General features: G+C 49.9%; 1 protein-coding gene across 6 annotated transcripts in view; it reads left to right on the top strand.

The window, feature by feature from the left end:
• The first annotated feature begins 1,687 nt into the window (after positions 1 to 1,687).
• ADAMTS2 (ADAM metallopeptidase with thrombospondin type 1 motif 2) overlaps positions 1,688 to 27,884 on the top strand; it is a 290,963-nt gene continuing 264,766 nt past the window's right edge. For 2 of the 6 annotated variants that reach the window (XM_036313184.1, XM_036313185.1), the window contains exons 1-2: positions 1,691 to 1,948; positions 2,895 to 3,289. In XM_036313184.1, the coding sequence (XP_036169077.1) occupies positions 1,819 to 1,948; positions 2,895 to 3,289 (525 nt within the window). In that variant the 5' untranslated portion in view covers positions 1,691 to 1,818. Of the gene's footprint in view, positions 1,949 to 2,894; positions 3,290 to 27,884 lie in introns of all 6 variants that reach the window. The other 4 variants (XM_036313182.1, XM_036313183.1, XM_036313186.1 and 1 more) reach the window with 3 other exon arrangements.

Here is a 27,884-nt window from a genome sequence, read left to right as displayed (position 1 = left end):
TCATTCATCCTTCGAGGAGCACAAAAGCACAACCACCACCAAGAGGAATGAGTGGAAGAATGCCATAGGTTCTAAAACATTGCTGGACTCCCTTAGCCTTCAGGATTCAACCCATGCTGCTTCTTACAGAAGTCCTCCAGGATGGCTGCCTCTGGAGTGATCTCTTTCCATGCACCGATCACCATCCACCTTTCTCTGGAACCAGCTGTGTTTGCAGAGGTCACAATAGTAGATGCTTCTTGGGGATACAGCAAGCTGCAAGGCATATGCCACATTTAAGGATTAATAGCAGAAATGTGGGCCCAGTGTGACCACATGTTCCAATTTCTCAAGAAAAGTCAGATATCTAAGTTCTTATGTGAAATTTCACTATTTTTAATGTTCACAATAAATGTTCACCATGCCTGCCTCAGCACCATCAGATGACACAGAGGGAAGCGGGCAGGTGAAGATGGCCATCAAGTTGCAGTGCCCTCAAGCCCAGGTCCTGAAAATGAAGGAACTGAGGAGAGGAAACCATAGCTAAAGCAGGTTGTAAAAGTCATGCGTTTCCCTATAAGACCCGGCCCTCCTGGCTGGCAAGGGGGCCCTGAGGGACCAGAGCCAAATCCCAAGTCCTGGTTACACAGGCCTGGAGCACTGTGAATGAGATCCAAAGAGACAGGAATGGGGCAGAAATCTGGGCTCACACAGCAGAGATGTTCCAATAGACACATGCCTGGAAGGAGGTTCTCAGGCAGGACCTGGGAAGAAAGGTCACTGTGTTCGGGGCAGCAGGCTTGGTAGGAGAGTGACTCCAGGCTCAAAACCTTGCTGGAGAGGAGAGATTCCAACTGGCAATGGGCTTTGACGGTAGACTTGATCCAGGATGGAGACGTATGCCTGGTATTCTGAATTGGAAAAGGTGAGTAGAGAGTAGAAAGGTTATTTTAAGCGGGGCCTGGAGGAGAGGAAAGTCCAGGAGGCTAGATGCCCAGCTGGGATTCAGGACAGGTGAGGGCTGCAACTCTGCCAGTGCTCTAGGAAGGAGGGCCAGATCTGGCTGGAGGAGGCTGTGTTCTCAGGTTCCAAAGGAGGGGTTGGGAGGCAGATGGAGGGAGACAGAGACTTCAGGCAAAAAGAAGGTGGGGATTGAGGGTATCTTGCCTCTGTCTGGAAGGGTAAAAGTTGATCTTTGGGATAGCCCCTGCAGTGAGTACACCCTTAGGTAAAAGCATCTTCTGGCCTCTGAGGTCTCCATCTTAGGTCTTCCCCACCTTCCCCACCCCCATCCTGAACCCTGTCCTGCCCAGGGCGCAAAAATAGGGCTAGACTGTCTCTTGAGCCCCATGGCTCACTGGTGGGCCCCAAGAAGGATTCTCTGAATGGGGATGCTGGGGGCGGGGCGGGGGGGGGTGGGGGGCACGCTCCTTCCAGGCAGTGTGCCACAAGGGCGCGGGGCAAGCCCAGTGTGGCCAGCGGCTGGGCTCCCAGGTGCTACTCTGCCGCCGCCGCCGGGTGTCTCTGCTTCGCTGCGAGAGGGCGGCGGCGGCCCCGCCAAGAAGCGCCGGGTCACCGCAGGCTGAGGCGCCCGCCGTCCCCGCCCTCCCTGCGTTCTCCTTCTCCCTCCCGCCTGCCCGCCTCCCTCGCACGCTCCTTCCCTCTCCCCGCCTCTCCTCAGAGCTCCCCGCCCTCCCCTGCGCGCCTCGCCTCCTCCGCCCAGCGCCCTGCGGTGCTGCAGCTGCCGGCGGCTCCAGCTGCCCCAGATGTGGGCTGGGCAGAGCGCGGGGAACTTTCGCGCCGGCTGCGAGTGCGGGGCCCGGCTGCGGTCCGGCTGCCATGGATTCGCCAGCTGGCGCCGTTCGCTGCCTGCTCTGCCTTTCACCGCTCCTGCTGCTGCTGCTGCTGCTGCCGCCGCCACCGCCGCCGCCCGCCGCCGCCTGGCTCGCTGCTGCTGCGGACCCCCCAGGTAGGGGCGGCCCGCCCCCACCCCTACGACCCCCATTGGTCGGCCCCGCCCCGCCCCGCGCGCCTCCCCCCTCCCCCTCCCCCTTGTACCAGGAGCGTCCTGCTGGACTTGGGCAAACTCCGAGCGCCCCGTCAGGGGCCAAGTTGTCCAACTTCGGGCCGGATTGGTCGCGCAGGGGGCGCCCCTCGCGGCGCACCCGGACTCCCCGGGCGGTGGGGAGCTTGGAGCTCTCGCGGCGCTCCGGACGTTAAGCGTGGCGGTGGAGGGCCAGAAATGCCCCGCGGCGAAATCTCCTAGAGCCTGCCCCAGCGGGTCCTGGGGAGCCAGGGCCGGGCTGCTCCTGGGCTGGCGTCCGGGGATGCTCCGGAGGAGCCGAATGCCGACCGCGCCTGGGGCCCTGAGGATCGTTTGGGGCCCCTCAAAGGGGATCCCCGAAGATCCGAGGGACCCTGCTCCACCCCTCCGGGGACGGGATACTGTAATCAGAGGTCGCCTGTGCGAGGGGAGCCGAGTCCTCGCCGCCCCAGGGGCCACTGAAGGGTGGAGGCTCGCGGGTGGTGGGGGCGGGGAGGGGGGGCGGGTGGACGACAACCGGGAATGGCTTCGGAGCGGCCCACATCCTGCCAAGGACGGTAGGTTCACGGTGGCGGGGACGCTCTGAGGTGGCTGTCCCTTGGGGAACTGTGAGGAGCCCGCGGAGCCCCAACCCAGATGGGGCAAGGGAAATGATCTTGGCTTGCAGGGTCCCAGAGCGGGACCGCCGGGGCGGCGGTATTAACTACCCTTCCGGGTTGGCAGATGCAGGGGAGGTGCAGGCTAGTTTCTGAGGGTTGCCTGGAGGAATGTCCTTCCCTTCGCATTGGGGGCGGGCCTCGGGGTGATGCGGGCTCTGCCGATCTTGGGAGCTCCCAAGTCCCTGCGGTTCCAATGCTCCTTCCCATTGCAGGCGGACCCCTGGGGCACGGAGCCGAGCGCATCCTGGCGGTGCCCGTACGCACTGACGCCCAGGGCCGCTTGGTGTCTCGCGTGGTGTCGGTGACGACCGCCCAGGCCGGGGTTCGGGCCCGCAGGGCTGCCCCCGCCCAGACCCTGGGCTTCCCTGGAGGCAGTGAGGAGGACCCTGACCGCCGCCTATTCTACAACATCACTGTCTTCAGCCGAGACCTGCACCTGCGGCTGCAGCCCAACTCTCGCCTTGTGGCACCCGGGGCCACAGTGGAGTGGCAGGGTGAGTCAGGCACCACTCGCGTGGAGCCCCTGCTTGGAACCTGCCTCTACATTGGAGACGTGGCCGGCGTGAGTGAAGCCTCCTCCGTGGCGCTCAGCACCTGCGATGGGCTGGTGAGTAGACACTTCTCCACCCCTTTCTGTCCATGGCTCTTCTTGCCTGAGCTTCAGAAGCCTGTTACCTGGGTGTCCCCTGGGAGGGCAGGGCCTGCATTGAGGACCTTCTCTGCTTAGGGACCACAGGGCATACACTGAGGGGGTGGCTGGATTGAAGGGGTTGGCTGGAAGGCAAGTTATTTTGATTGACAGTTGAGGGGTGATTTATGCAGGAGAAGGCCCAGGGTCTCCAAAGGGCTGGTCAAGTAGCCATGTGTCTCCTTTAGGCCTGCAGGCACAGGTGTGTATATGTCTGTGAGTGTGTGCACATGTGTTTGGAATGTTAATGTGTACACGTGTCTGGACACCTGTGTGAACATATGAATGTGCCCTTGTGTGTCTTATGCACATGTGTATCTGTAGGTTTCTGCTCATTTGTGTGTCAGTTGAGTGTGTGCCCTGTGCATTTTAGTATGTGTCATATGTGTGGAGGGCACAGGTATTGGCAGTCAGTCTCCTTGTCTCTGTGTATGCAGGTGGTCCCAGCCCAGGGGGCAGGCAGTGATGCTGAAATGCCCAGTTATCCTCTGCCCCCTGGCTGACTGGCACCCACTGATTTTTATGCTGTGGGTTCCTGTGAACTTAAGCTGGCTATTTACAAAATGTTTTCTCTCTATATTAGAACCAAGGGGAACATTGGGAAATGCAGGCTCTGGTGCCCATGGGCAGCCCCTGAAGGACAGGAGAGAGGCTGGGGGAGGTCCTCTCCTGAGGCTGCCTGGGGGTTCCTGGAGCCCTGGAAAGTTCTCCTATTTTGGGGGGCCCAGAGGGACCATGGCTTGACATAAGAGCCTTGGAGGAAGCCTGGATCAATGCTCAGGGAGGAGGCTGACATTGGCAGTGTTCTGTCCCGCCACCCAGGGACCTGGCACTCAGCAGAAGCCACTGCAGTTTTCTATTTTGGATAGGATGTGTGGTGGTCAGGCTGGCTGTGCTAGCAAGTCATCTAGACCGCCCACCAAGGGTTCTGCTCTAATTGCAGCTCAGAAGACTCCTGCTCCAAGGGAGTGGCCGCTCTCCCAGCCCTGCAGCCCCTGTCCTCAGGTTCATCCTGTTAGCTACAGAGCCAGCAATTACTCCAGAGCCCCACAACCGCTGGTATTCTTTTTATGGAGACACAGGAAATGTCACTTGTTGCTTCAGAAAATCACTGCCTTTGGTTAGAACCTGGGCGTATTGCAGACAACTGTCAATGTCCTTGGAGGAGTTGGGTTAACATGGTGCAGCCCTCTATGTCCAGTTGTCTCTGAGGATGTCCTTGGGCTCACGGGTGTGCCTCATTTTACTCTAGAGGTGAATCACCTAAATTAGAGGAAATAGGTCCTGGGGACTTCAGGATGGGGTAGGTGGGCTGGGAAGAGTGACATGGATGCATTTGTTGGTGAACCAACTTCTGTGTACTGGTTAATTCTCAATGGAAAGCATTTTAGGGATGCTTTTTTTTTAGGGATCATTCATTCATCTGGTCAGTGATTCATTTCTTCAACCAGCACCTCTAGTACTCTAGTGTGTTTTTCCATTGTGCTGGTCAGAAATAGGTCTGGCCTGGTGTCCCTCTGGGTCTCACACACTCAGGGCAGTTGATAGGCTGAGGAGCACTCTTGCTGGGGCCTGAAAACATACTCCTGGAGGCTACCTGAAGAATGCTTTGTCGGTAGGCAGCCACACGGGTTGGCAATCCTAGCAGAGAGAAGAGGTACCAGGTGTGCCTTGGCCCAATCAGGATAGGCAGATGTCCTGGACATGCTTGCAGGGCTGAAACGAAGACTGGAGTTGGAAGAGGGGCTGGGGCCTCCCAGAATGGCCATGAATGCGGTCAGTGAAATGGCCTGGAGATAGTGGGGCAGCATCATGACTTCTTTTCTTTTTCTTTCTCTTTGCTGTGTGCAACTGTTCTGATTTTATACCAATTAATTTCTTAACCTTTAAAGTCTCTCTGTGCATCAATGATAGGCTCATATGCTAAGGGCTTCATGCATCAAGTGTCTGGTCCTCAACAGTGACCCTGCAGGAGAAAGGTCTTCATGCCTGGTTTACAGCTGGGCAGCTGAGGCTCAGCCCTTGATGGCAGGAGTCTGGCTTGGTTCTCTCCAGCTCTTCTTCCATGGTGCTCCCAAGTCTGGTGGGTGAAAGACACTGATATATGATCCAAGGTGTACTTCCTGTGCACGCTCCTCAGTAGGTCTTCTACGGCTAAGTGCACAGCATCCTTCCAGCAGCCCTGGCTCTAAACCAACATGCCTCATGTAGCCCCTTCCTGGGCAGCTCTTGCTCTTCCTTCATTGGTAGTGAAACATGCCCAAGCAAGTGTGGTGCAGATCACACTTGTTAAAATACAGATTCTGATTCAGCACCCATGCACCCTCCCTACTTTCCTTCTTTTTCCCCACCTCCCAGGTTCTGAGCTTCTCATGAGCTCCCTGGTTGATGCTCCTTGGCCTCAGACTACACTTTCAGAAGCAAGGCTCTACAGCCCAAATTCTGCAAGAGAGCTCTGTGGGTTTACACCTTAAGTTGCTCTGAGCAAATAGGGTTCAGTGGACCACCAGTGTGGGAAATACTGGGCCTTGCATTCACCTGGGAGATTCAAGGGGCCCATGGGACTCTTGGAGAATTTCTGTAATAAAGAAACATTTTGAACTCTGTGAATTCAGCACTCTCACACAGATGGAACCAGGGAACCCTGCTCTGCAGAACATGTTGAACTAGCTTTCCTAGGAGACATGGAAAAACCATGGAGCAGGGCTCAGCGAGCAGCTGTGGTCTCACAGTTTAAGTTTAGATACTTAGGGGAGCCACAGAACTTTTTAGGCCTTTTGTTCTTCCCCTGGATTGGACACACATCTACTTGCCTGTTCCCCTGAGTTTGTTTCTCTACTTTAAAAGAAGGCAGTAGTAGCTTTGTTTACCACAGACAGCAGTCTCCTAATTTATTTAGTACAAATGGATTCTTATGTCACTGTATATGTCAGGCTCCTCTTAGTTACAAGTGACAGAAAACTCAAGTCAGATTAGTTTAAACAGAAATGGGAAGTTATTAGCTCACATAATGGTAAGCCTTCAGGCATGACTGGATCCAGGTGCTCCCACCAGGTTATGAAGACCCTTGCTGTCTCTTGCCTCTACATTCCTTTGTATTTGTTGGCTTTGTTCTCAGATGGAATCCTCTGTGGCAAGTCAAGGGGCTTCAACAGTACCAGACTGACATCATTTTCTAGTTATTCCAGCTGAGTCCTGAAATGTCAGTCTGGCCAACCTGGCATCAGATGCTCCAATGAGAATCAGGACATGGGGTCTGCAGAACCCCATAGATGGAGAGTGTAAGAGGTGTTGCTCCCCCAAGTGGTATGAGGTTGGGACCCTGGGCCTGCCAATATGCAAATTCTATTGTAGTCAGGTGGAGATGGAGACTCAAGAAATCCCAGATGGCCGAAGCCGGTTTGGCTCAGTGGATAGAGCGTCGGCCTGCGGACTGAAAGGTCCCAGGTTCGATTCCGGTCAAGGGCATGTACCTGGGTTGCGGGCACATCCCCAGTAGGGGGTGTGCAGGAGGCAGCTGATCGATGTTTCTCTCTCATCGATGTTTCTAACTCTCTATCTCTCTCCCTTCCTCTCTGTAAAAAATCAATAAAATATATTTAAAAAAAAAAAAAAAAAAAAAAAAAAAGAAATCCCAGATGGCCCAGCCAGTGTGGCTCAGTGGTTGTGCGTCGACCCAGAACCAGGAGGTCACGATTTGTTCCTGGTCAGGGCACATGCCTCGGTTGCAGGCTTGATTCCCAGTAGGAGGCAGCCTATCAGTAATTTACTTCATCATTGATGTTTCTATATCTCTCTGAAATCAATAAAAACATTTATTTTAAAGAGAAATGCCAGATGAAGACTCGCTTCATAAGACATTGAGCCCTTTATTTTCAGAGAGGCTGAGAAATGGAAAGTGCCCAGGTTCTTTCATAGCCACTGTACAGACGTTGTTCATAATATTTACAGGAAAAGGTTAAAGTTTGCCTTTTCATGATGCCTGAGGAAATACTGCTTAACACAGGGTTCCTGTACATCATGTTGCTATGGAAGACTTTTCTTGCACTTCTTGGGCCACAGGACAGGTGTACTGATCTCACATCATCCTAATATGCTCATTAAACACCCAATGAGAAGGCTGTTGGCATGAAAAGTAATAATAGTATATCACAGGTCACAAGCCCCAACTCTGCACCATGCTCCCAGCTGAGCACCGTATGCAGTTTAATCCTCAGCACCCATGGCTAGTGTCTGATATGATCTCCATTCTACAGATGAATAAACTAAGGCTCCAAAGCCAAGACAGCTTGCTCCAAGCTTTGTAGCCACTATTTGGATGCTTGTCTGTCTGACTCCAAGATCATGTTCACCACATTTTATTACCTTTGTTTGCGGACCAACAAAAAGGATAAAAATGAGAGATGCATTTCTTTGAAACATTCCTACCCTTCTTCTTTGACTCCTGGAGGTCTTCTGAGTCAGGGGTGTTGACCATTGTCAGTGAGTGAGTGGGAGCTGGGAGCAGGCCTAGTGGTCAAGTGGCCTACTGATAAGCTACTGACCTGCTCTGCACTCCCTTCAGGCAGCCTGAGTTTTCATGGCTCAGTAATGGCAGTGGGAACACCAGTAGAATAGAAGCACCCTGTCCTCCCTCTGTCCCCTGTCAGTGCAGCTCTGAGGACCACTCCAGCCTGGCATCTCTGACCAGCCAGGGCCAGTGATGGAAACCTCCAAGGGTTGAGTAGTGGGAAGTATATAACCTCTGAAACCTTTTCCCATTTTGGAGCCTGAGGAGGGCAGTGTACACCCCCTGTGATTCTGTGATGCAGTGTCCCCTTGTATAGCTTAGATTCAGAGAGGCTGCTGTCTTGTGGGCTGGGACTATCCTGCTGGACTGCCATCTTTGCCAGGCACCCTCTCTGTTTAGTCTTGCTGGACAATAAGAGTCACTAAGGCTACGGAGAGAAGTCATTCGCTGGCCTAAGAGACCAAGATGAGTTTTATTTTTCATAACAAGGCTGCTGCCTTTGTGACCACATACTCGGCTCCAGCTGGCTCAGATGCTAGAGTGGGGTTGACAGGTGTGGCAGGCTTAGGCTGTGGGGCTGGGGATGCAAAGTGTCTGGGACTTGCAGGGTCTTCCTTCTCCCATCCTCCCTTGGCACTAGCTGGAGGGAAGTGGGAGGGTCTCAGGCACACCAAAGAAGGGCTGTGGGAACTTCCTGGTTCCCTGGGTGTTGGAATTCCTCAGGTCAGAGGAGCAGAGGCACCTGCTTAGTCCCTGCTCTTAGCAATCCACACAGTTGCCCAGGGTAGTCACAGTTTCCTCCATGGCTTATTACATTCCTTTTTTAAAACTCATTCATTTTAAGTGACAGAAAATCAGCTTACAATGGATGAAACAAGCAGGGGACATTATAGGGATCCTATCCTTGGGATCCCTAGGAGGGCCAGCTTTAGGCATGGTTGGATCCAGGGGCTTGGGGATGGTTTCAGAACATGCTCTCTCTGCCTTTCAGGTCTATGACTCTCTGTGTTTATTTCAGGATGGCCCTCTTTATGTAGGGGCACCAGCAGTTCCGGCTTAATTTGTTTTCTATGGTAGAAATCTCTCAGAAATGGAGAGTTCTCCTTTATGGGTGGTTCCTGCTACAGTCCTGGGGACTGCTCTGATGGATTTTGTGTAGGGTACAGACCCATCTTTAAACCAATCACTGTGATGTGGGCCTGGTCCAAGTCTTTTGCTCACTTTTGGGGTTGAGAGTGAGGGACAGATCCCCAAATTTTGGAATTGGTTGGGGTTTTATCATAAAAGCAAGAAGGACAGTATGCCAGGCAGATGAAAATGGTTGTTGCCACACTCCACCTGGGCTCTAGACTCCCATGTCTGGCCCAGATCTCCTCCAGACTTGTCTACCCAGCTATCTCTAAGGCTTCTTCCCTTGGTGACCCTATGCTTCTGAGATGGAATGTGGGTCTCTCTCCTTTCCTCCAGATATCACCCTTTACTTGGACTGGAATCCTAGAATCCTAGATGTCTCTGGACTTTATCCCAGTCCCCAACTCTCCACCATGCCAGACCCTAAGCCCTGTCTTTAGCTCCTGTGTTCCTCAGCTTTTCATAACTGCCCTTTCCCCAGCTACTCTTTTGCTACACAGCAGCCAGGTTTTTATAAACCACACATTAAATCATGTCACTCCTTTGCTTAAGACTTTTCAATGGATTTTATTAACCTTAACCACACACACACACACACACACACGCAATCCTGGCACCGCCCCCCACCCCCCCAAAAAATCCAAACCACTGACCAAGCATTCAAGGTCCTCCATGACCTAGCCCAGTGGTCTCCAGCCTTATTTGTCACTATGTACCCCTCATGCCTGTGCTACAGTCACACTATACACTCCAGCTCAGCACCTGTGCATAGGCTGTGCCCTCACCTGGAACACTCTCATCCTTCTCTCTTCGCCTGGTTCACTCTGTAGGTTTCAGCTAAATGGCACTTCATCCAGGAAGCCTCCAGACATTCACATGCCATGTTGCACTCTGTGGTTCTTGGTAACTTGTGCATGGGAAACTTGTACCTGGCTATGTCCACAAGACCCAGCTCCAGCGGGGCAAAGCTCAGCTGGGGGCCATGAAATGTGAGTGCCTGGGAGGCAGGGCCAGAGGCCAGTGCAGGGACTTGAAGGAGAATCACCAGGAGACTCTGTACCCCCAGTGCCTAGAGCTGGCCCACCTATCCCTGTCTGCTCTGCTGCAGACCCCAGAATGTCCATATTCAGTGGGGCAGGCCCCCTTGGAGAATGGCCAAAAGTTCTGTCTCCTTTTCCATAGGAAAGCACTTGTGTACACATGTGGTTTTACACGTTTTTTGTCTTCCTCATCCCTTTGTGGTCTCTGAAACTCAAGTTGAAAACACCTGGTTTAAATCAAACTAAATAAGGGAGGGAAAGCATCCCTGTGCCTGTATGGAGAAGTGTTGGGTTGGGCTGAGGAGACCTTGGACTCGGCTCTGGCAAGTTACCATGTAACCCTGGGCAAATACTGCCATCAGCCTCAGTTTGTCCAGGTGGAAAGTGGAGGCTGGAGCCAACCATTTCTAGGTCCTATCCAGGCAATTCCAGGTGTCTTAGGGGCCATATGGGGAGCAGACACAAGTGAGGGGACACAGTTAGCAGAGGGAACTCTGGTGAGTCCATGTCCTGAGTTTCTTCTTCTCTTCTTCTTTTCTTAACCCTCACCCAAGGACATGTTTATATTGATTTTAGAGAGAGAAAGGAAGGAAGGGAAGGAGGGAGGGAGGGAGGGAAGGAAGGAAGGAAGAAGGGCAGGAGGGAGGGAGGGAAGGAAGGGGAGAGAGAGGAAGAGAGAGAGAGAGATAGAGAGAGAGAAACATCGATCAGTTGCCTCCCATACACATCCCAAATGGGGACCTAATTGCCCTGAGTAGAAATTGAACCTGAAAGCTTTTGGTACAAGGGACAATGCTCCAACTGACTTAGCTACCCAGTCAGGGCTGTCCTGCCTTTCTTGATAGATTGTTGTGCCTAGGGAGTGTGGGCTCCTTGCTGCCTCCAATGTTTCTTCAGAGAAGCTGCATTTCTGAGTCTGTTGGCATGTGAAGAACCTGAATGGGCTTTGAGGTCCCCTGAAGGGGCCTTTGCAGGTCAATGTGGAATTATTGGGAGCTGTGCTGATAGCAGGATGGTTAGGTGGGCCATGCAAGCAGGGACTATACTGGGGAAATGTCAACTGAAGGCTGTGGTTACCATTCAATGCCAACGGGGTCCCTGATTTGGGGTGCAGTGAGGTGGGGGAGACTATTTGGTGAAAACAGCTCAGTTGTGAAACTATTTGGTGAAATCAGATCAGTTGTGAAACAGCTCAGTTGTGAAACATCAATTGTGATATGGCTCAGCTGTGGAACAGCTCAGTTAAAGCGACCCAGGTGAAGCAACTCAGGCAAAGTGGTTTCCATATCACAGGTAAACATAGTCTTTAATGGCAACTGAAAGTGTACTCTGTTGAGGCAGAGGTGAAGCTGGCTTATAGAGAAGAATGCTCACCTCTAGTCCCAGATTGGTCTATTTCTATGCAAATAAAGAACTCCAAATAAGCACAGTTTGATTGGCTCAGATAGCACTGTCCTGATTGACCAGAATGGACCTGCTTTGATTGATCAACAAAGATGCAAATGAGGCTATAGCTGTGAAGCCCTGATTGGCCAGGGTAGGTCTTTGGCCCATTAACTGATTTAGGACCCTAGGAGCTCCTTTGTAAGGAAGGGTGTGCTCAGATGGTAGGAACACTGGGCAAGATGCAGACTGCTCAATGCAGCTTTTCAGTGAAGCACAGGGAGCAATGATTGTTAGACTCTGTTTATAAATTTGAGCCCAACTAACCATCAGGAGTCCTTAACAGGCACATTCATTCTCAGCATTGACAGGAGCTTGCTGAGAATCCAGCCTTCATCATGGCCACCCCATGCACCTGTCCCCAGGGTATTCGTATCCTTCTGTCTGGCCTCACCATCACTTCTTCTAGGGCAGCGGTTCTCAACCTGTGGGTCGCGACCCCTTTGGGGGTCGAATGACCCTTTCACAGGGGTTGCCTAAGACCATCGGAAAACACATATAATTATATATTGTTTTTGTGATTAATCACTATGCTTTAATTATGTTCAATTTGTAACAATGAAAATACATCCTGCATATCAGATATTTACATTACAATTCATAACAGTAGCAAAATTACAGTTATGAAGTAGCAATGAAAATTATTTTATGGTTGGGGGTCACCACAACATGAGGAACTGTATTAAAGGGTCATGGCATTAGGAAGGTTGAGCACCACTGCTCTAGGGGTTGACTTGGTGGAAGGGAAGGGGCTTTCCAGGCACTCTTGCCTGGCAGGGCGGGGAAATGATGTGCACTGGCCAGTGGTTGCCATGGTGGAGGTTGACTTGTCAGAGGTTTGTGCTCCAGGTGGCAGAGCAGCAGCCTGTAGCCCCTACCTGTCTCATGGCAGCCATTCAGAATGGTGTAAATGCGTTTGTGGTCTAAAACCCAGACTCATTTCTTCAGTGAGTAAGGCATGTGAAGGCACTTAGAGAAGTCAAAAATCATAGAGAAAAGCAGTAGAGTGGTGGGTGCAGGGGCCTGGGAATGGGGAATTAGTGTTTAATAGGCATAGAGTTTCAGGTTTCCAAGGAGAAAAGAGTTCTGGAGATGGATGGTGGCAATGATTGGACAATATTATGAATATATTTAATAACATTGAACTGTACAATTTAAAAATGATAAAGATGGTAAATTTTATATGTATTTTACCACAATTTAAAAAGACATCCGAGGATTCCTGGGATTGAGTAGGTAATTAAGGGATGGGGTGGTATCCCTTGAACCTTGTTGGCCCAGCTTTTCCTCCCCTGTGTAACCTTTTTCTTTGGGTGATCAGTGCCTATGGTGACTCCATACCATTCTTGCCCCCAGAGACAGCCTGGTGGCATTGGAAGCAGTCTATTCTTTGAAGGTCCCTGCCACATTTCTGAGCTTCACTCTGATTGGACAGGCATAAGTCATGGAACCTTTCCATAGTCACTCACTGTGCCCAGGGATGTGATGTCCTGGTTGGTTGTGGCTTGCGTCACATGCTCCATCCCTACCCAGGAAAGAGATACTATGGCTCCTCACCTCCAGGCTGCTTTGCCAGTGAGGGTCCTGCAGAGAGGTGCCTGAGGACTCATGGAAGCCACTGCTATTCCTCTAGAAGGGGCCAAAAAAGGGTCATCGTGTACACTTTCTACCTCTGCTCGCAACATGTGCCCTATCCCTGCAGTTGTCTTGGAAGCCAACCCCTGTTTTCCTCATTTTACAGATGAGGAAACCCAGGGCTCTCAGATACTCAGATCTACAAGGCTTTCACAGTGTGGGGGGTCACCTTCCCCTTGGAATCCTTTAGGGTAGAGCATAGTGAAGTCTGACTTGGCCTCTCAGGAAGGCCAGCCTTGTTGGTTGCTGGTTTCCAAGCCTGAGCCCAGGGCAGCCACCTCTTCAGAGGCCATCCCCTGTCACTTGTTGCCCTCTACTCTGATTCCCTTACAGGGCCCTGTGTTTCTAGCACTGATTGCTGAGTGTAATGAAGCTGCTCATTCAGATGTTGGCAGGTTCCAGGTTCCTCCTGCCCTATGGCCAGCCTTGGCTGCCCATTCCTCAGTGTCCCTGGCACTTAGCAGGTGAAGACCCTCACCCAGGATTAGCTGGGATGTGGGGAAGGCTGGGTCCCACCCATTCCTGCTGTGAGGACCGAAGCACATCAGGTAGCACCACAACAAAGGAGTCATTGAGGGGCTCATTTGACCTGAGCAACTGGGACGCTCAGCATGGAGGCTGGCTTTGTACATAATGGTCTTAGCTGTGGCTGGGGTCTCCTGCTCTGGTCTCTGAGATCTACAGGGGCAGTTGTGTGTGGGGGGCCTCTCTTAGGATGCTGGGTCTGTACTGGCAGGCAGACATGTCATTGTCTCCACTGCCCTCCTCGGCTCAGTCAGCTGAAGGTGGGGAGGTTTCTGTGCTGCTGTCAGAACATACAAGGCTGCAGGGCATATGTGAACACGTGTGCATGTTTGTGCATCTGTACATGGGAGTGCATATGTGTATGTGAAAATGTGTGCATGCAGGCGAATGTGTACACATAAATGTGTGTGTACTTGCATATCTATATGTGGGACATGTGAGCCTGTGCGTGTGTGTGTCTTGAGTAGGTGTATATGTGTGTGCATTTGAGTGAGTCTGTACATTCTTGTGTGAGTGTGCATGTGTGTGTTCTTGGCAGGGTTTCCTGCAGGGGATGGAACTGAGGTGGAGTGGAGGTACTGAGAGGAGAGGAAGACCTCAGTCCTCTGAATTTTGGTACCACCTTAAACTACTCATGGCAGGCACTCTGGAATGAGAGGGCTCAGTTAGGAGCCTCTGGCTTTGCTGTATATGCTTCATATTAAATGTCAGCTGTCCATGGGGTCTGTGGTGCTGTCATTAATATGGAGAAGTTATTATTGAGCCTGGAGCCAGCTCCTTGGACTCATCCATGAATTTTAATTACACTGCACGTCTACTCCAGGGCCTGTGGATTGAGGCACTTTTGCTTGGAGGCAGAAGAAACTCTAGCATCCAGGACTCTAGGCCCAAGCAGTGCCAAGAGACCAGGAAGGCTTGGTGCTGCCTACCTGGTTCTGCACACTTCAGTAATGAGCAGTGGACTTAGTGTGGGCTGGAGACTGGAATGTCACACTGTCAGCTCTGCCCCATGCAGCTGGGTGACCTGGACCAGGGCAGCATCTCCCACTGAACCAAAAGCAAAGAGGTATCCATCCACACCCACCTCTTGGGGTGCTTGGAAGGATGAGTGCATGACAAGCCCTTAGCCCAGGCCAGGGTTTGGGAAATGTTGGCTGTTTCTGTATTTTTGGGGGTCTAAGGTGCCATCAGGGATTGGATATATCAAGAAAGAGGAGATACACCCAGCACCTTAGCCACAGTCCCACCAGGTGTTGGCACTAGCCACCCTGCCCCTAGTTGCTATAAGCTGTGGCTTGTTTCGCCCACCTCATTCGCTTTGCTTGCTTAGTGCATGACTGGCTTCATCCACTTCTGGGTGCCTTCCTCTCTCTAGTAAAGTAGGAGGTCACCAGGAACATTCCTCACCAAAACCAAACAGACTGCTATCTCTGTGCCTTCCTATACATGCCTTTTTCTATACACACTGTGACATTTTAAAGACATCTGAGTGGTAAGGGTCTCAAAACAAGAAGTGCTGACCCCACATATGACTCAGGTGCAGGATAGCAGTACAAAATGCCATGGCCAAATTAGTTGCCTACCAGCCAGTGACAGCCAGCATATGTGGCTGCTAGCAGAGATAAGACTCACTAATTTTATTCCAAGTTCAGATGATAAATGTGGCATATGTGTGTCTTAGAACCTGAACATTCAGTTTTATGATGGTGATGATGATGATGATGATGATGATGATGATGATGATACAAATGACTTTGGTGCTGAGATTTGACATAAAACTCCCAGGCTGGGGAAACAGGGCAGTGGCAGAAGCCAGCCATTCACACCAAAGGAGCAAGCCCTTGCCCACTGTGGGAGCAGAACATTCAAGCATTCATTTTGAACCAGGGCATTTCTCCTTTGATAGCAGCGATTGAGACCACATGGCAAATAAGATGTATTTTTGTTTCATGCAAGGTTGGTCTAAGGCTCAGTAGTGGCCAGTCCAACTGGGACAGAGCTTCTGAAGGTATAAGAAAAAGTGGTTCAAAGCTGTTAACAATAGGAATATACAGTTGACTCTTTTTTAATAAATTTATTGATTTTAGAGAGAGAGGAAGGAGGAGAGAGAGAGAGAGGAAGAGAGAGAGAGAGAGAAACATCGATTTGTTGTTCCACTTATTTATGTATTGATTGGTTGATTCTTATATAGGCCCTGATGGGGGGATGGAACCACAACCTGAGTGTATTGGGACAATGCTCTAACCAATTGAGTTACCCAGCCAGGACCTATAGTTGACTCTTGAACACCTGGTGATTGGGGTGCCCACTGCCCATGCAGTGGAAAAATCTTTGTATGCCTTAAGTTGGCTCTCCACATACACAGATTTCCAACTACCAGTTCACCCTTGAATGATGCAGGTTTGAGCTGTGCAGTTCTGAACTGTGCAGGTCAATTGAAAAAATTCCATGGACCCACACAGTTCAAATCCATGTTGTTCAAGGATCAATTGTATATATAAAATGTATTATGCAACATATCATCTCTAGTCAGTTGCAAAGGCAACCTCAGGTTAAGTGATATCACATATAAACTTTATTTTTCTGTCTGTTTGTTTTTGTACCTGCTTTAAAGCTCTCATGTGTTCATCATGAGAGCTTTAAAGCTCTAATATCTAAAGTGTCAGCTTCTTTACAGGTGTGCTGTGGTAGTAGCTATGAACTATGTGAGGCTACTGACTACCTGAAATGTGGCTGGTCTGAGCTGAGAGGTGCTCTGAGAGTAAAATACACAACAGATTTCAAGGAGTTAGTACCAAAAAAAAAAAAAAGGATATCAAATATTTCATTGGTCATTTTACAGTGTTAATTACAGGCTAAAATGATAATACTTTGGATATATTGGGTTAAATAAGATATATTGCTGAAATAATTTCGCCTGTTGTTGTTTTTTTTTTTTTTTTAACCTGGCAGCATATGAAGTTCACATTCCATTTCTGTGGGGCAGAGCTGCTTTGAAACATCTGGCTGAATACGCCCCTTTTGCTGTTATTCTTTTGCAAAATTTTGTTGACTGGTCACATCTGTTTATTCTTCCAATTGAATTTTAGAATTGTTCTGTCAGCTTGAAAAGATCCCCAGTGAATTTGATTGACATTAAATTAAACTTAGAAACCAATTAAAGCAGGTATTGACATAATTTATAATATTTGACAGGAACATGGTGTTTTTCAATTCTGTTTTGATGCTGCTCAGTGAAGTATTATGCACTTTTTATACAGGTTTCCCATTGTTTTTAATCAGGGTCATTTCAAGGATATTTTTTCTTTTTGCCATTGTGAATTGAATCGTTTCCATCTATTGCTGGTATACAGGAAGGCTATTGATTTTTATATAATTATCTTTTATCAAGCAGCTTGATTGAACTCAGTAATTCCAATATGTCTTTGTGGATTCCGTTGGGGTTTCTAGGTATACAGTTGTACTGTCTGAGACAACGATAATTTTGGAGGTTCATTTCCAATCTGCTAGAACCTGCAGGGTAATGTTAAGTAACAGTAGTGGCTTTGCATATCTGCATCTGCACCCAATTCTGGTAGGAACACCCTGGAGTTTCTCTGTTTAATAAAATGCTTGCTTATGGACTAAAATGGATTTCGAGTTTGTAAGATCCTCTGAATTCTAGTTTTCTAAGATCCCATTTTTATTAGCAAAGGAGGTGAAATCTAGATAAGTCTAATACCCCACACCAACATCACTGTCCCCCAAAAGCCAAAGACCTTGTAATTCCCAGGAGCTGTGTCTCCTGCTGACCTAAGCCTTGGAGTTCCCCCACTTGTCTTCTTGTTGGCCCCCAAATGCAAGCCAGCCCCCCATTTACAGGTGTTGGACCCCACATACAGGAAACATTTGGGGGGGAGGAGGAGCTTTGTTTAGGAAGGTAGAGGAGGCTGCCCTGGCAGCTGTTTAGGTGGCTTCCATAGAACGAGGTCTGACTTGGGAGGGCACTGGCACTTTGATGAGCCAGGTTCTCCTCTCTGTGGGTATTCTCCCAAGGGGCAGACCTCCTGAGTCCCCTTCTGAATCATTCAAAGACTGTGTCCCCTCATTGAGGCCTAGGACATGTCCACACAGTGTTCCACTGTTACCTTTACTTCCACAGACTTCCAGAAGGTCTTTTCCCAAACAAAGACCATTGATGCCTTAAAGGAAATCTGTGGCCCGTCCTGCAGCAGATCTGTCTGCCAGTAGACAGGCATGGGATTGGGACAGCTTTGAATAATGCCTGTGCCTAGTCCTTGCCTCATGAGATTCTGATTTCTCATACCTGATGGGACATGGGGGTGGTCTGTATTTTTCAAGAGCCACATGGGAGAGTCTTATGCATGACAGATAGACACCCACTGACCTAGAGAAAGATCATGAGGCATGAGGTCAGACAGAACCAGGTTCAGGGCCTGGCTCCCCTCTTGCTGGCCTGTGACCCTCAGTTTCCCTAATTGTAATACTGCCTGCCTCAAAGGGTGTGTCCTTGAGGAAATGGAGAAGAATAAAGCTGGCTGGCCTCAGCCCAAAAGAATATCATGGGAAGATGAGAGTGGAATTAGATGCTGGCCCAGAGGAATGGTCAGGCCTCCAGGCAGCCTGGGACCAGGGAAGCTAATACTGACCCTTTCTGCCCTCTAATTCCTCACCTGCAAATTCAGACCTGGCAGAGGGAGGGTAACCCCCTTGCATCGTCATCCCTGAGGCTGGCTATTCACAAAGCAGGTGCCTGGAACTCAGTGGTCATTGTGCATTGATTCTGTAGACCCTGCCTGGCAGGGTAGGGGCAGGGGCCACATCCTCCTGGGTGCTCCTTGGTACCCCCAGCCAGATTCCGGGCATTGTTCTGGGCTTACTAGTCCTGAGCAGAGGCCTGTGCTCCTGGTGAGCACAGAACACTCAGGGTGAGAAGAGGTCCCCAGCTAGGGCTCAGCTCAGCTCAGCTGACAGGGAAGTCCTGTGTTTCCTGAGCAGCCCCCAAATGCAGCTCCAGGGACAGCTGTCACAGGGAGGGCTGGGAGGTTGTTGGGGTAGTGCTGGATCCTGGCTTAGAGCCCTCCCTTTCCTTCCCTCTGATGGCCTTCCTTCTCTTCCTCTCTCTTCCCTTCTCCCTGCTTCCCCTATTCCCTCTCTCTCTCCCTTGTTCTCTTCTCTCTTCTCTCCCTTCCCTCCCTCTCCTCCTCTTTCCGCTTTTCTTTTCTCTCTTCATCCTCCTCCTTTCTCTTTTTCTCCTCCCTTCCCCCTTGCTCTCCCCTGTCTGTCCTCCCTTCTTTCCTAGTATGAGTGGACCCCCACCTCTTTGTCCTCCAAGACTCTTCAGTGATCCTTCCTGGGCAGTTGGCTCTTCATTGCTGGCCACACACTCTGCCCAAGCTGTGCCTGCATGTCCCTATTTACACATCACCTCCTTTGACACTCACAAGCACTCACTGCACTCTGGGAATAAGTAGCATCATCCCACAGTATAGGAGGAAATCTGGGCTGGGAGAGAGGGTGTGACCTACCCCAGGTCACACAGAGCTCAGATCCTGGACTCCTTCCACTGCAGCTTGAGCTCCACACAAAACCTTTGCTGTCCTCAGTGGTGCACATCAGCCCCCACTCACATTAGCAGGGTTAATTACTATAGGGGAAGGGGAGTTTCTCCTCTCCTTGGGGACTGAGTTCTTGGTGCACTTCCCAGCCACCAAGGGCAAGGCTTGCACCACTGTCCTACCAGAGTAGTCTCCACCTCAGATGGGGTAGCCTGGCCTTTGGGTGCTGTTTTTGATGTTGGGGTGCCCAGGACCTCTCTGGCTGTCCTTACTGGGAAGGCTGGTAGGACCAGGCTGTGCCGTGCCATGGAGGTTGTACAAGTGGTATCCTGCACAAGGGCACCTGGGCAGAGGGTGAATGAGGCCAGCCTCTGTTCAGTGTCTGGGAGTTGATGGAGTAGAGGGCAGAGTGGCCAAAGCTGAGTGGATGGATACAGGAGGGCGTGAAGGGTGTGCCAGGCATTTGCCCCACCGTCAAGATCACGTTGCTGCATTCATTTCTTTGAAAAACCTCCTGGATACTCAGGACTTGTAGCACAAGAACAAAAGCCAAGGGAAGCTGCAGGGAAGCTGCTGGTTGTGGAGGGTGGCTCTGGTGGCCTGGGTGATTATACTGGGACTGGGCATGATCAGGGAGGTCAGACAGTAGTCTGGCTCTGTCCTAGTGTTGGCCTGTCCTAATTGGCCCCTGGGGCCAGGGGCCTTGTAGCCCTCTCCTAGGGGCCTGCAAGGTCCCCTGGTTCCTGTGGACCTGGGTCCCAAGAGTGCAGGAGGCTGCTTCGGCTGGTCTGGCATGGAGCCCTCATCATGAGCATTCACTTTGGGCTAATGATACGGGGAGGGTACAATCTCATGGCTGTTGAAACTCAGTCCTACCAAGTTTCTGTGATAACTGATGGTTGTTCTCTCCAACTCTCACCCCAGATGACAGGCCTTCCATGGGCCTAGACCTTAACCCTTTGTTAGCTTGGGTGGATTTATATTCTGAGTTCCCATTGCAGTTTACCTTGCTGTCAGGCCTCTCATGTTGGTTCCTTCTGTTTACTTAGGCTCTAGAAAATAATGAGCCTTTCAAAGTACTTCATTATATGTTTTAACTTTTTTTTCAGATTTGACTTTTTAAAATATTTAACTCCTTTAATACAAGTGAAATGTGTTTCCTGTACTGTGTAAGATGTTGGTTTTACGTATATAATTTTTTCTAAATTGCTACTCTGTTGTGTCAGCACCATTCTTTTACTAATTCACCCTTTCCTTGGACTTTGGGACATGTATTCCCTCATCTATGAAGTTCATGAAGGTGATCTGGTTTCTTTTTACCCTCTCTGTTGATGTTTTGTGTTTTGTTTTGTTTTTTTATACCAACAATAAGCTTTTTAATCTTTGTTGCTTAATGATATGGCAAATATCACATTGTGACTTAAATGTTTTGGCTATTTTTGCCCATTTTCCAAATGGATTTGGGGTTTGTTTTCTTATGATCTTAAACAAAACCACAAGAGGTCCCTTATTTTGGATGATATGAATGGCCCAGTGGTGTCTAGGATACAGCAGACCTCAGCAAACCTTTGCTGAACAAGAGAATGACAACTTCCTGATGTTCAATTTTCTCAGGGAAATAAGAACATTGGTTTAAATCTTTCAAAATATATTCCAGTAGGCTTATTAGTAAGAACTTTAGAATTTTATTGCCATCACAAATAGGACCTTTTCCATTATGTTATTAGAGATATGTAGGAACACTTAATCTAAATAGTTTTTTTAATTGATTTCAGAGAGAGGAAAGAGAGCTAGAGATAGAAACATCAACAATGAGAGAGAATCATTGATCAGTTGCCTCCTGCTCGCCCCCTACCTGGGCATGTTTCTTGACTGGGAATTGAACCTCGACCTCCTGGTTCATAGGCGGACGCTCAACCACTTAGCCACACCAGCCGGGCAATACTTAATTTAGATACAGCAGGTGACCATTTACTCAGAATACCTTCAACCCACTTAGTCAAGATTAACAATATACTCAGAGATTAGGTTCTTTCATTCCCAAAGAGCAAGAGGGCAAAGAACAGCATGTTAATACAATTTATATATGCACCTGTACCACTCCAGGTAAACACTGACAACCATCATTGACCCAGCAAACCCGAGCCCCACTCAGGCTCCACTTATTTCTCTTTCTTTGCTCTCAGTGATACCCATCCTCCTCTTTGCTTTAGCAAAGTCTGTTATTACAGTGGCATGCATGCAAACCATGGATGATTGCAAAAAATCCTTCTAAAATAAATCTCTCTTGGATGTTTCCCATGTTTGCATTCCCAGATATGCCAGTTTCTATATTTATTTTGCATCTAGGCATTTCATGAACTTCCTTATTATTTTTCCCTTTATTGTGGATTTTTTTTGGGGGGGACTTTTGGAATATACAATTATCTTCTGCAATTCCTAATATTTGTGTATCTTCTTTTTCGATATTTATTTATTTTGTGTCATTACATTGGTGACAGTGTAAAATTGAATTTTAGTGATTTTGTGCGAGAGCCACACCATGTATTCCAAGCATCTGGACCACAGCCATGGAAGGGAAACGAGAACCAGGTCCTGCTTCTCTCTCTGTGAGTGGTGCTGGCAGACAAGTCTTGGCCACGGTGGCTCTCTGGACTTCACTCATCCACGTGGGGCAGCTTTTCTCTCCCTGCTCTGTTGCATCAGGTGGAGCTGACACAAGGCAGCTGTGGTGTTTTGTAGGGAGTGGGTAGCAGTGACTGGCAGGCATCCATTAGGTCAGGGAGCCTCATTCATCCCTGTGGACTGCTAGATGTTCCCTGTCTCAGGAAAGCAATGTACCTGGCCACCAGGTCTTCCAGAGATCGCCCTGAGTTTCAGCAGGAACAGGGTTCAGTGAGACACTTGCAGGAGGAGACTGGCAGTCAGCTGGATCCATTTGTATAACATGAAGCCCTGAATGAATGTCGATTTGAGAGAACCATTGGAGTCCCAGCCTTGCCCCTCACCAGTGAAATCATTTCTGGATGTGTGTTCTCCTTATGCAGGGTGGAGTCTGCAAACTGGTGGGCTGGGTGCCATATCCACCCACACATGAGTTTTGTTTGGCCATCCCAGTGTTTGACAAATTTCTCACGAAGGTCTAGAGGTTTCCCTTGAGAACCTGGGAGAGCTGTGAGGCCTGTCTCATCAGCAGGGACAGAAGACCCCAGAAGGTTCTCACTGTTCCTTGTGATCACCCTGGCCCACCTCATGAGCTCTCATTTCCTGTGTGGTCCCTGTGACCTTACCTGCGACTTGCTCTTATGCTGAGGTGGGTGCCTCTTGTATCTCATCTGTGAAAGGTGAAAGTGGATGGCAGTGACTACACTGGTGGGTTGGTGGGTTTTGGTGAGGATTAAATGAAGGCTTGTGGCTGGTACTTGGTAGCAAATAGTCCTTCTTATTAAGAGGTAATATTTCCCTCATGTCCCTGCTAGGAGGAGACGAAGTGTGTGAGTCACTGGAGACGTATGAAGTGCTTTGCAGATATGAATTACTGTGGACTACTCCCCAGGCTGCACTGGGGCTGTGGTTGGGTACCGGAGTAGGGAGGCAGGACTAGGGAGGGCAGGCCCTGGGGAGCCTATAACCGACCTGGGATGCGTTGCCAGATGAGGCTGTGACTGTTCTGAAATGGAATGCCTGGGTCAGAATAAGGAGAACAGATGTTGACTAGATGAAGCCAAGAGTTGCTGACATCACTGGGAGCCGGTCAGGACACAGGGTGCTGAGGCCGAGGGTCCTCTGTCCTTTTTTCTGAGGCAGCATTACTGAGGCAGATTCAAGGGCTGGGGGTGTACACACACACACACACATGCACACACACATGCACACATGCACACACACACTTTTTCTTCCACCAGATTTCCCCACCTGAACATAATTAGCCAGGATGTAGAAAAGATTTACAGCCTGGAAGGAGAGAAGAGAGTCTTGTTGGCAGGCAGGCCAGGGAAGAGAGATGCACACCTGGATGGCAAGTGGACTCTGCAAGACAGAGGAGCAGCTTTGATGGAGAACTGTCTGGAGCTGCTGGCCAGGGAAGGGTGAAGCACATGGTCCTTCCTCTATCATCTGTGGATAGGGAGCCTGTCCCCTAATTTCTCCCTTGACTGTGAATCTGGAGGGTACAACCAAGAGGCTGTGGGGGACTTGCTCCTGGTCAACACCTGTGTAATTGGTACCTGCTGCCCTGTCCCTCCTGGGATTCTGTCCCTATGTCCAGTCTCCCGCCACTGTAAAGGACAGGAAACCCATTGCAAACTGGCTTGAGTCAAAAGGGGATGCTCAGGCATCCTGCCCTGTTCCATCTCTGCCTCCCTCCCCTGGCCTGGCTTCAAAAGGTTCTTCCCTGTGAGAAGCCACAGGCTCACAAACTACCAGCCCGGCAGAAAGACCTTCCTTTTCTCTTGGGGTTTCAGCAAGTCTCAGAGCTGGTTCTCATTGGGTCAGGCTGGGTCACATGTCAATCTTTGAGTGAATCACTGTGGCCAGGGCAGCAAGCAGGACTTCTATGAGCCAGGTCTGGTCACATGACCACTAGCTTCAGGGGAAGAGTCTGTGGTCTGAAATGGGGGGGGGACCCAGAGGAGAATGGATGGGGGCCCAGTGGAAAGCCAGACTGCTGTGTCAGGGGAGCAGTGGACACTGCTGCCTTCTCTGCCTCCCAGACCTCTGCTGCCTTCTGCCTTTCCCCTGGCCTGCCTGCCTTGTCCCCTTTCCAAGTGCTTCCACCTCTGGGTAAGCTCAGACCTTGAGACCAGCATTCAAGGCCCCTCCTGACCAGTCAGCATTTCCGGCTTCTTCTACAGACCTTATTCTCCCTGCCCCTTCATTCTGTGGGCCCTGGGAAGGAGCTCTGAAAGACATAAGTTCCTGTCCAGTGTCCGCTCTGCCTACGCTGAGAACAGTCCTGTCGCAGGACTAGGAGGGGACTGGTTGTCTTAGCTGCAACTGAACCTAAAACCTCTCTGGGGATGTGAGTACACCAGGGCCTAAAATATCAAAGGTGTGATGAGGGAGCTTGCAGGAGCAGCACAGACAGACTGGGGCTTCCTGGAGGCCTCTGGGTCTTTGAAGTGCTGGGAACCCCATATGCCTGGTTACCTACTGTCACCATCCTCTTCTAGGAAGCCCTTTTTGTCCTCCTCCTCAAGGCACATAACACAGCTGCACTGCAGCACCCATTTGCTGGTCTGCCTCCCCTCATCCCTTCTGCGGCATGAACCCTCTTGGCAGTCTGGTAAGGCCCATGGGCCCCTTATCACAATAATGTTTCTGATGCATAATATAAAATATATAAAGGACACAAATTCTGTTTATATGAAGCTACCAACACTGAAAAAATTTACAACACAACAACACATGTGGTTTTCAATTTTTTATAGTCATCTATGCCTTTTTGTTTGGTGACAGCTTGAGATATAATTGACGTACCATATATTTTACCCATTTAAAATGTAAAATTCAGTGGCTTTAGTATATTTACAGAGTTGTACAACCCAGTCAGTTTTAGAATATGTTTGCCCCCAAAAGATACCCCATACCCACTGGCTATCAGTACCCATTGCTCAGCCTTTGGCAACAACTAATCTGCTACTTTCTGTCTCTAAAGATTTCCCTATTTTGGACATTTTATGTAAATGGAATCACACAATATTTTCCCTTTTGTGTCTGACTTTTTTCAGTTAATGTGATGATTTCGAGTTTCCTCTAGGTTGCAGCATGTGTCAGAACATTACATTTTATGGACAAATAATATTTCATTACATGGATATACCACAACTTTAAAAATCCATTTATCAGTCGATGAGTATTTGGGTGGTTTTCACATTTTCACTCTTATAAATAATGCCACTAGGAACATTTGTGTACCAGTTTTTCATGTGTTTTTCCATTAATGTGTGAAATAGCAGGACCTAGCAGCACATGTCACAACCTCTGGCATTTGAGTCATGCTGAGTGTAAATGCCACTTGGTCTTATCTGTACCAGAGGCAGTGAGAGATGCAAGTCCCTGTCATGTCTGTGGCGATGGGCACAGGTGCTGATCATTTGCTGGGCTGGATGTTTCCATCTAGCTTGGAAAAAATGGATAGTGAGGGTGACATGATTTCTCTCCTAGGTCATAGAGCCCCCAGGTTAAGGGCCTTCCAGGTAGGGAGTGCCGTGAGGGCAGTGGCAGGCTCTTGCTATGGGTGCTCGAGACCCTGGTGAGTGCTGTGGCGGAACAAGGGGTCTAGAGCAAAGTGGTGGCTGGCCTGCTCTGTTCTCAGTCACAATGTGCTGCCCATTTTGAGGGTGGTGTTCTCCCTTTTTCTCTCCCAGCCATCTATGTCCCTAGCTTGGGAGGCCTGTAGTTTGAGGGTGTGGGCCCTCTACTGGACTGCTAGGACCCCCTCTCCACATTGTTTCCCTCTTGCCAGGCCATTTTCCTTCACAGCTACAGTGGGGCCTTGACTTACAAGTTTAATTCATTCAGAGACTGAGCTCGTTAAGGAGCTCGTTAACTCAAATTACTCTATCAATTCAATGCAAAAAATCAGCCAAGAGACAGCTGGTATCTCAAAAAACTCACGTAAGTCAAGGCCTCACTGTACTTAAAAGGGAATACAGCCAAAGGCCTGTAAGCAGGGGCCACCATGGACTTTACCTCAGACGCAGACCTGGCCCCCTGCCACCAGCTGGGTCCCTGCTGGGTTCCTTGGTTGTGTAGAGGCTAGGTTTCTGTCTCCATTATGGTCTTGCCCGAGGAGGCTTGGGTCCTCCTGCCTGCTGTCCATCTCTGTCTAGGGACAGGATCCAATCCTCCTGGCCCCATGTGGGCACTTGGGAGAGAGAGCACCCATAGCCGGGTGATCCCTTGACAGGTTCTCTTCTGTGGGGACACCTGCAGTTAAGGGCTGGACTTCAACCTGTGTGTGAGAAACCAAGTCTCCCTGGAGCTCCCTCCGAGGCCCCCACTGGGAGCAACCGCAGCCTTTCCAGCTCTCTTGCCTGCTGCACTTGGGTTATTGTTGTATGGCCTGGGCCCTACCTGCCCGTGAAGCTGCCAAAGTCCTTGTAGGGTGCCCTCCCAGAGGGGCCTCTTGTCTTGCTTCTTGTATTTCAGAGGCAGCCAGAGGCTGTCCTGACTTTGTGGCTGGCAGTGGCTTTGCCAAGCCATCTATAATTGGCTACTGGCCTCTTCCTGTCTCTGGGGAGTCTTATATGACAGTGCAGCTCATTTCAGGGCCTGCCGGAGCACTCAGGGTTACCCTGAATCGAGGGGTGGATCACAGCCTGTGGTGGGGGCCTGTTGATGGAGGGAGACATGGACTTTGTGCTCCTCCTCTGTGACCTTGGGCAATTACTTCACTTCTCAGAGCCTAGGGCAGGGGTGGGCAAACTTTTTGAACTTGAGGGCCACAATGGGTTCTTAAACTGGACTGGAGGGCCGGAACAAAAGCATGGATGGAGTGTTTGTGTGAACTAATATAAATTCAAAGTAAACATCATTACATAAAAGGGTATGGTCTTTTTTTTTTTTTTTTCGTTTTATTCATTTCAAACGGGCCTGATCCGGCCAGCAGTTTGCCCACGGCTGGCCTAGGGCCTCAACCATGAGGTTTCCAGTAGGGACCAATCTGAGGAAGGAATAGGGTGGAGGCACAGCTGCAGGTCATCTCTCCAGTTCTGGGTCCTGTCAGATCCTGGGATGCCCGGCACCAGCAGTCCTGGAATAGATTACAATGCTTTACAATGTTTTTTTGTGGTTTTCTAAATCCAAGACTGCCTATCTAACCAAATGCAGAAATAAACTGAAGGAAGAAGATTGCAATCCCCTGTAGTCCCACCAACATTCGAGTGCATGTCTTTCACATATGTGCATGTGTGCAAAAACACACTTTAAAAGACTAGGCATACCATACTTTCTCTTTGACCTGCCTTTGTTTGCTGTGTATATAACAGACATATTTCTAGGTCATTTAATGTTCTACCTAACGTCTTTGACCAGAGGCAGCAGGATCTACTGAGGAAATGTGAAGAGACCAGGATCACTGGACACTAGGTGTTCATGGGCCTGGGAACAAGGGTGCCAGCACCTACTCTTCCCATCTACCCAAGTGAGAGGCCTAGGGTGTTCCTCCTTGGTCTCACTCTTGAAGGCCCATGGAGACAGGTGGGTCACTGGGCAGTCTCTGGGAGGGGTCCCAAGGCAAGTTCTGTGTGCAGGAACAGGGCCTGAGTGGAGCTCAAGTTGGGGGATTGTGTGTACCATCTCCTGGAGAGGAGGACTAGTGAGGTGAGTGGCCAAGGGAAGAGATAGGCAGAAGGAAAAGTGCTCACTGGTCCCCTACCACATAGAAGACGAGTGAAGATCTGACTGGAGCTACTCCTGTGCTAATAGATAAGAGACTGAGGGGGTGACAGTTTGTGGGGGGCCAATATCAGAGAGGGGGCTCTGCTACCATCAGGCCCAGGGCTCTGGGGAGTGGGTGTGCACTGGACTAATGAGGTGAGTGGCCAGTGAGAAGCAAGGACATGGAAGAAAGAAGGTGCATATGGGACAGACCCTGTAGCAGGGGCAGATCCCTGGTTAAAGAGGACTTTTCCTCCTGGGGAGATTTGAGTGAACACTTATGCATGTAG

Source organism: Myotis myotis, unplaced genomic scaffold (assembly GCF_014108235.1).
Source record: "Myotis myotis isolate mMyoMyo1 unplaced genomic scaffold, mMyoMyo1.p scaffold_m19_p_6, whole genome shotgun sequence".
In the NCBI taxonomy this organism is placed as follows: Eukaryota; Metazoa; Chordata; class Mammalia; order Chiroptera; family Vespertilionidae; genus Myotis; species Myotis myotis.
This window is presented reverse-complemented; position numbering and strand designations above follow the sequence as displayed.